This window comes from Hyla sarda, chromosome 4 (genome assembly GCF_029499605.1).
Source record: "Hyla sarda isolate aHylSar1 chromosome 4, aHylSar1.hap1, whole genome shotgun sequence".
NCBI lineage: Eukaryota > Metazoa > Chordata > Amphibia > Anura > Hylidae > Hyla > Hyla sarda.
In genome coordinates this window covers 403,174,162-403,183,368 of record NC_079192.1, presented here as the reverse complement: position 1 = coordinate 403,183,368, position 9,207 = coordinate 403,174,162, and the positions used below count along the sequence as shown (strand labels likewise).

Genomic DNA, 9,207 nt, shown 5'->3' with positions numbered 1-9,207 from the left:
ACAGATCCTGAGTTACAGCCTGTATTATATTTAGGGCCGCAATAATAATCGTGGAAGCTTATATGTGACATCGCCGAATGTCTGCGTAGAGTTTGCGCTAGTTCAGTGGTCTCCAACCTGCGGACCTCCAGATGTTGCATAACTACAACTCCCAGCATGCCCGGACAGCCGTTGGCTGTCCGGGCATGCTGGGAGTTGTAGTTTTGCAACATCTGGAGGTCCGCAGGTTGAAGACCACTGCACTAGTGTTTTAGATTTTGGGATGTGACATCTTTACACCATCATAAACCAGGAAATGTACAGCAATGTGAATGTAAAAAACTAACTGTCCTCAGCTAAACTGTTAGTCACTAAGATTTCCAAAAGACACACGCCTGTTTCCCATAAAAAACAGCAGAACTGCGAGCGCGACTGTGGAGAACAATACTATATCTCAGGATCAGTACAGGATAAGTAATGTAATGTATGTACACAGTGACTCCACCAGCAGAATAGTGAGTACAGCTCTGTAGTATAATATAGGATATAACTCGGGATCAGTACAGGATAAGTAATGTAATGTATGTACACGGTGACCTCACCAGCAGAATAGAGAGTACAGCTCTGGAGTATAATACAGGATATAACTCAGGATCAGTACAGGATAAGTAATGTAATGTATGTGCACAGTGACCTCACCAGCAGAATAGTGAGTGCAGCTCTGGAGTATAATACAGGATATAACTCAGGATCAGTATAGGATAAGTAATGTAATGTATGTACACAGTGACTTCACCAGCAGAATAGTGAGTACAGCTCTGAAGTATAATACAGGATATAACTCAGGATCAGTACAGGATAAGTAATGTAATGTATGTACAAAGTGACCTCACCAGCAGAATAGTGAGTACAGCTCTGAAGTATAATACAGGATATAACTCAGGATCAGTACAGGATCAGTAATGTAATGTATATACACAGTGACCTCACCAGCAGAATAGTGAGTGCAGCTCTGGAGTAGAATACAGGATATAACTCAGGATCAGTACAGGGTAAGTAATGTAATGTATGTATACAGTGACCTCACCAGCAGAACAGTGAGTGCAGCTTTAGAGTATAATACAGGATGTAACTCAGGATCAGTACAGGATAAGTAGTATATGTACACAGTGACTCCCCCAGCAGAATAGTGAGTGCAGCTCTGGATTATAATACAGGATATAACTCAGGATCTTTTTCAGTAGACTATTTCTATACCACGCAAGATAACATTCAAGTAAACCTACTCTTTACGTATCAATATATTAGGCCATCAGTGTAAACCGCCATTGTTCATTATGGCTTCCAGTGGACTCCTAACACACGCCTCAGATTTGGATAGCGCTGCCGGGACATGACATCACAACATGGCACAATGAGGTATTCAGATTGGTGGCGGTGGAGCCTATAAGCTGTCCCTCTACAGATAGTCTAATACCTCATCTTACCTCCAGGTTACATATTGTCCCCGTCACACTGAGGACACGAGCTTTATATCAGGGTAAGGAAATTCATGTCAGACGGAAGCCCCATCATTAGCCGCTGATGTTACTAAGTAATATCAAGTCGATCAATTATTCAGCGGCCGCGGACATTAATCTAACCTGAATGTCTCTTCTGCTTTAGGCTCTTATAATCCAAAAACTGCGCAGAATTCAAGCCATCCGGAATAAGGTGCAGACCTGCAATTTATAGAGTTCATTCACTTACATATAAAGTCAAAAGTTTCTTGAGCTACCGCCCAATGTTAAAAGGAGCGTGACGGGTAAAAAATAAAAAATAAATGTAAAAAAAAAAAGGAAAAATTCTCAAAAAAAGGGGAGACTTTAGTGAAAGGTTATAGTAGTGATATCTATAAACAGGAGGGAATATTCATGGTAAAAATTCGACCCATTTACATGACCAAAAAAAAAAAAAAAAAACGCCCAAAAGTCAGGAGGATTTCTTTGACGTCTCATTCAATGTTCTTGTACTTTGTAAACAGGTTATATAACACTCTCATTGTGGACTTCAAGTCCAGGTTCACAATGTCTGCAAATAAAGGGAGAAAATCAAATAAAAATCATATGATGTTAAAAAAGGCTTCAGGTTAAACAATTTCTATAAAAATGTAAAACCGCCGAAAGAAATGATCAATACTAAAAAGTGTTCCCTGATGTATAAACCCATTCATGAATATTAAAAGGGTTATCCAGGAAAAAAAAACAACTTATAAATATATATATATATATATCTCAACTGGCTCCAGAAAGTTAAACAGATTTGTAAATTATTATAAACAAAATGGAGAGGCTCCTGTCTATCTGACAATCACCGAGGACCCGAGCAACCCAACATACACCTATACCCACGGTGTATAAAAATAGGATCAATATGAAAGAAATAATAAATGGGGCTCAAGGGTCAAAGATATCTGGTTTAATTGATAAGTATTTATTAATATAAAATGTAAAAAAGAACCAAATAGGGATGTACAGGGCCCTTGTACCTCCCTAATTAATTACATAACGATAAAATATAATAATCCCAATATAAAAACTAATAACAACTATAAAATTGATATGCAATTTGAGCCTGTAATATCAGTATAAAGATATAAAGATCTCCTGATCTTGAGGAACAGCACAGTATAAATGTTCATTCAAAAAACTCTTGTTTCCGGAGATCTTCAATATAGAAAAAATAAAATGTAACCGCTACAAGTAGTCAATTGATGCGGTAGTGCTGTATCCGTCCAAATCTTGGCAACTAATTACACCAACACAGTGATACAATGTGGCACTTTGTGAACAGTGGACAGTCATTCAAAATCACTCTTTAAGCATTTCTGCGTATGACATACATCAAAGAAGCCAGTTGGTAGTAATTGCATATATTGCTCACCACTCCGAAATATCACGGATCTCCCTTCAGTATAGTCCTGGGGGCCGGCTGTTAAGCGTCGTATGGCCGGTGCCTTGCCTCTATCAGGGATCGTGCTGCTGGAGTCTCGGCCAACTCCTAAGATCGCAGCACTCGGTGGTGGGCACCGTTTGGGGGACTGCAGCGCTGTCAAGCGGAGTCCCTTGGTCTGGCCAACTTGAAATGATGGTGGTCTATAGACCTCAAGTCCTTATTGCAGATGGTCCAATTGGCTTCTCACTGGTAATTTTTATATGCGATAAGCAGAGTGAATAACCCGGCGGCGTTCCTCGTGCAAAGTTCGCGCGCTCGGGAGATGGTTCACTGTGATGAATGCCTTGGATCTGGCAAATGATTGCTTATTCTCTCAGAAGAGTGTTCTTTAATAACAGGCTCAATATCGCAATGTCTGAATTGCTGGACGCGTTTCAAAACCTTCCTCGGTTTTTTCTTCAGCAGCGGAACGTGTGGATTACAACAAACTAATGGTTTATATATCATAAATCACGCCCCTTCCTAATGACCTAACTGATGACCTCACATCCTGAACAAAAAATCTATTAATTACCATTGTGGACACTATCCAAATATAAAAAGAAGAAATAAATAGATGAACACTATTTTAAGCTTATCTGTGAACCTATCAACATTTTTCTTTTTTTTTTTTTTTACAAACTATATAACATCATAAATCATATATACTACATATATAATTATAAGACATAAAGGAAAAAAAGAAAAAAAGCTGTTAATACTATTCAATACCAGTAAGACACTGGAACTGACGCTGAAATAACATAATATCTAATTGTGAAAAGGGAATAATATATATGTAAACGAATATGTATAAAAAATATATATAATAGAATGAAAATAAAAATAAGAATGGAATATACAATAATAAAATGAAAATATGTAAAACATATATGTATATCCATATATATACACGGATAAAATAATAAAATAGAAATAAAATAAAAATGAAAATAATACAAGTAATGATAAATAAAAATAAGAATAGGAATAAAAATAGAATTAGAAATATGAATATAGAAAATAAATTTCATGGACTAACGGGCATCTCTAAATAGTATTATGTAAATATGGTAGCAAAATGGGACATCTACAGACTCAAAAGTATATATTAATTGTACATGCAGATTTAGGGCTACCAGCTTTCTCTGTGGTAGGGTTGGGAAGGGCCCGACGAAGGGTCTGTCGGAGTACTGGGAAACAGTCAAACGCCGACAGACCGTCCAAAGGGCCCATCCCCACTTTCAATCCAAAAAACCAAAAATTTCTAGATCACTGTTCAGACCTCTAGGAGCCAAGGTGCCGAATTCGAAGATTTTCCTCGACTCGGCTCTTGACATTTTATTAATAAAATTACCCCCCCTCCAATCATGTTGAATTTGTTGTATGGCCATATATTTAAGATTATTTGGATTCCCCTGATGGTACTGTTTGAAATGTGCAGAAAGGGGGTGTTTCTCGTTTTGTTTCTTAATGTTATAACGATGTTCCAATATTCGGGTTTTGAGTGCCCGTGATGTGCGTCCCACGTATTGTTTCTTGCACGGACACTCAATTATATAGATAACCCCCTTACTTGCACAATTCAAAAATTCGTTAATCTTGAAAACAAAATCATTTGAAAAAGATTTCACTGATAAAGTACGTTTATCAAATTTAGTTGCTTTACAACTGGGGCATTGGCCACATCTAAAAAAACCTTTGAGGTCTATAATTGTGGAAGATGCTTTTGTGTGCGAAATTTCTGCTCGAACAGTAGGTGCAACTTTAATGTTCAAATTAGCTGCTTTTGTGTAAATGATTGGTGGTTTGGGTGGAAGGATATCCCCCAACACTTTATCTTGTTGTAATATTGGCCAATATTTAGTAATGATGCTTTCAATTTTTTTATATTTGGTATTGAAGGGTATGATCAATTTGGATTGTTCTAACTCATTTCTGGATCTTGGAATAGAATTTTTGGGAATAAAAAATGCAGATCTATCCACCTTACGTACTTTCTCTAACGATTGCTGGATATTAGACAAGGGGTAATTTTTTTCTAAAAATTGGTTGGTGAGAGTGATGGCTTCTGCTTCAAATTGTTCGTTATGTGTACAATTGCGTTTTAATCTACGAAACTGGCTTGTTGGCACATTAATTAGCCACTGAGGTAGATGACAACTGGTGTGTAATATGAATCCATTTTTGGCTACTGGTTTATGGTAAGTGCTACAAATCAAGCTAGTGTTACTAGTAGTGATAAGTAAATCTAAAAATTCAACAGAAGTAGAACTAATGTTAGGAGTGAATTGTAAATTAAGGTTATTTAAATTAAGTGATGATATAAATGAATCCAATTCGAGACTGGAGCCACGCCAAATGAAAAAAATATCGTCAATATAACGATGCCAGGACACCAGATTTTCCCCCAGCTGGGGATTGATGGTGGTACATTCCCAATTGGCCATAAAAAGATTGGCATAGCTGGGGGCGAATCTGGTGCCCATGGCTGTACCGTTAATCTGTAAAAAATAATCTAAACCAAATAGAAAATAATTATGTGTAAGAATGAATGATATACTCTCTGTGATAAAGTTGATTTGTTCTGGTAATAATTCTGCATATTTATGTAACATAGAAGAAACGGCCTCAATACCTTGCTGGTGATTAATGACGGTATACAATGAACTGACATCCAAAGTGCCTAAGAGCCAAGTAGGGTCCCACTTTACTGTCTCCACTATCTTTATTATTTGTGTAGTGTCCCTCAAATACGAATCTGTTAGTTTAACCAAGGGTTGCAAAAACTGATCTATATATTGGGAGAGATTTGAAGTAATTGATCCAATACCCGACACAATTGGTCGGCCTGGTGGATGACTGGCATTCTTGTGAATTTTGGGTATCGTATAAAATACAGGTATACGTTTGGGTGTCCCTGTAATAAAATCATATTCGTGTTTGGATAATATACCCTTTTCTTTGGCTCTATCACATAATGTCGTCAACTCCTCATAGAACTGTGTAGTGGGATCTCCCTGGAGTTTTTTATATGTGTTGCAATCATTTAGCTGGGATAGACATTCTTGAGAATATGAGGAGGTGTCCATCACCACTATGCCACCTCCCACTAGAGCCAAAGAAAAGGGTATATTATCCAAACACGAATATGATTTTATTACAGGGACACCCAAACGTATACCTGTATTTTATACGATACCCAAAATTCACAAGAATGCCAGTCATCCACCAGGCCGACCAATTGTGTCGGGTATTGGATCAATTACTTCAAATCTCTCCCAATATATAGATCAGTTTTTGCAACCCTTGGTTAAACTAACAGATTCGTATTTGAGGGACACTACACAAATAATAAAGATAGTGGAGACAGTAAAGTGGGACCCTACTTGGCTCTTAGGCACTTTGGATGTCAGTTCATTGTATACCGTCATTAATCACCAGCAAGGTATTGAGGCCGTTTCTTCTATGTTACATAAATATGCAGAATTATTACCAGAACAAATCAACTTTATCACAGAGAGTATATCATTCATTCTTACACATAATTATTTTCTATTTGGTTTAGATTATTTTTTACAGATTAACGGTACAGCCATGGGCACCAGATTCGCCCCCAGCTATGCCAATCTTTTTATGGCCAATTGGGAATGTACCACCATCAATCCCCAGCTGGGGGAAAATCTGGTGTCCTGGCATCGTTATATTGACGATATTTTTTTCATTTGGCGTGGCTCCAGTCTCGAATTGGATTCATTTATATCATCACTTAATTTAAATAACCTTAATTTACAATTCACTCCTAACATTAGTTCTACTTCTGTTGAATTTTTAGATTTACTTATCACTACTAGTAACACTAGCTTGATTTGTAGCACTTACCATAAACCAGTAGCCAAAAATGGATTCATATTACACACCAGTTGTCATCTACCTCAGTGGCTAATTAATGTGCCAACAAGCCAGTTTCGTAGATTAAAACGCAATTGTACACATAACGAACAATTTGAAGCAGAAGCCATCACTCTCACCAACCAATTTTTAGAAAAAAATTACCCCTTGTCTAATATCCAGCAATCGTTAGAGAAAGTACGTAAGGTGGATAGATCTGCATTTTTTATTCCCAAAAATTCTATTCCAAGATCCAGAAATGAGTTAGAACAATCCAAATTGATCATACCCTTCAATACCAAATATAAAAAAATTGAAAGCATCATTACTAAATATTGGCCAATATTACAACAAGATAAAGTGTTGGGGGATATCCTTCCACCCAAACCACCAATCATTTACACAAAAGCAGCTAATTTGAACATTAAAGTTGCACCTACTGTTCGAGCAGAAATTTCGCACACAAAAGCATCTTCCACAATTATAGACCTCAAAGGTTTTTTTAGATGTGGCCAATGCCCCAGTTGTAAAGCAACTAAATTTGATAAACGTACTTTATCAGTGAAATCTTTTTCAAATGATTTTGTTTTCAAGATTAACGAATTTTTGAATTGTGCAAGTAAGGGGGTTATCTATATAATTGAGTGTCCGTGCAAGAAACAATACGTGGGACGCACATCACGGGCACTCAAAACCCGAATATTGGAACATCGTTATAACATTAAGAAACAAAACGAGAAACACCCCCTTTCTGCACATTTCAAACAGTACCATCAGGGGAATCCAAATAATCTTAAATATATGGCCATACAACAAATTCAACATGATTGGAGGGGGGGTAATTTTATTAATAAAATGTCAAGAGCCGAGTCGAGGAAAATCTTCGAATTCGGCACCTTGGCTCCTAGAGGTCTGAACAGTGATCTAGAAATTTTTGGTTTTTTGGATTGAAAGTGGGGATGGGCCCTTTGGACGGTCTGTCGGCGTTTGACTGTTTCCCAGTACTCCGACAGACCCTTCGTCGGGCCCTTCCCAACCCTACCACAGAGAAAGCTGGTAGCCCTAAATCTGCATGTACAATTAATATATACTTTTGAGTCTGTAGATGTCCCATTTTGCTACCATATTTACATAATACTATTTAGAGATGCCCGTTAGTCCATGAAATTTATTTTCTATATTCATATTTCTAATTCTATTTTTATTCCTATTCTTATTTTTATTTATCATTACTTGTATTATTTTCATTTTTATTTTATTTCTATTTTATTATTTTATCCGTGTATATATATGGATATACATATATGTTTTACATATTTTCATTTTATTATTGTATATTCCATTCTTATTTTTATTTTCATTCTATTATATATATTTTTTATACATATTCGTTTACATATATATTATTCCCTTTTCACAATTAGATATTATGTTATTTCAGCGTCAGTTCCAGTGTCTTACTGGTATTGAATAGTATTAACAGCTTTTTTTCTTTTTTTCCTTTATGTCTTATAATTATATATGTAGTATATATGATTTATGATGTTATATAGTTTGTAAAAAAAAAAAAAAAGAAAAATGTTGATAGGTTCACAGATAAGCTTAAAATAGTGTTCATCTATTTATTTCTTCTTTTTATATTTGGATAGTGTCCACAATGGTAATTAATAGATTTTTTGTTCAGGATGTGAGGTCATCAGTTAGGTCATTAGGAAGGGGCGTGATTTATGATATATAAACCATTAGTTTGTTGTAATCCACACGTTCCGCTGCTGAAGAAAAAACCGAGGAAGGTTTTGAAACGCGTCCAGCAATTCAGACATTGCGATATTGAGCCTGTTATTAAAGAACACTCTTCTGAGAGAATAAGCAATCATTTGCCAGATCCAAGGCATTCATCACAGTGAACCATCTCCCGAGCGCGCGAACTTTGCACGAGGAACGCCGCCGGGTTATTCACTCTGCTTATCGCATATAAAAATTACCAGTGAGAAGCCAATTGGACCATCTGCAATAAGGACTTGAGGTCTATAGACCACCATCATTTCAAGTTGGCCAGACCAAGGGACTCCGCTTGACAGCGCTGCAGTCCCCCAAACGGTGCCCACCACCGAGTGCTGCGATCTTAGGAGTTGGCCGAGACTCCAGCAGCACGATCCCTGATAGAGGCAAGGCACCGGCCATACGACGCTTAACAGCCGGCCCCCAGGACTATACTGAAGGGAGATCCGTGATATTTCGGAGTGGTGAGCAATATATGCAATTACTACCAACTGGCTTCTTTGATGTATGTCATACGCAGAAATGCTTAAAGAGTGATTTTGAATGACTGTCCACTGTTCACAAAGTGCCACATTGTATCAC

At 37.0% G+C, this 9,207-nt stretch overlaps 1 protein-coding gene across 4 annotated transcripts in view; it reads right to left on the bottom strand.

Moving 5' to 3' along the window:
• Window positions 1-211: 211 nt before the first annotated feature.
• PARVB (parvin beta) overlaps window positions 212-9,207 on the bottom strand; it is a 55,282-nt gene continuing 46,286 nt past the window's right edge. For all 4 annotated transcript variants that reach the window (XM_056517426.1, XM_056517429.1, XM_056517427.1 and 1 more), the window contains exon 13: window positions 212-2,049. In XM_056517426.1, the coding sequence (XP_056373401.1) occupies window positions 1,973-2,049 (77 nt within the window). In that variant the 3' untranslated portion in view covers window positions 212-1,972. The remainder of the gene's footprint in view (window positions 2,050-9,207) is intronic.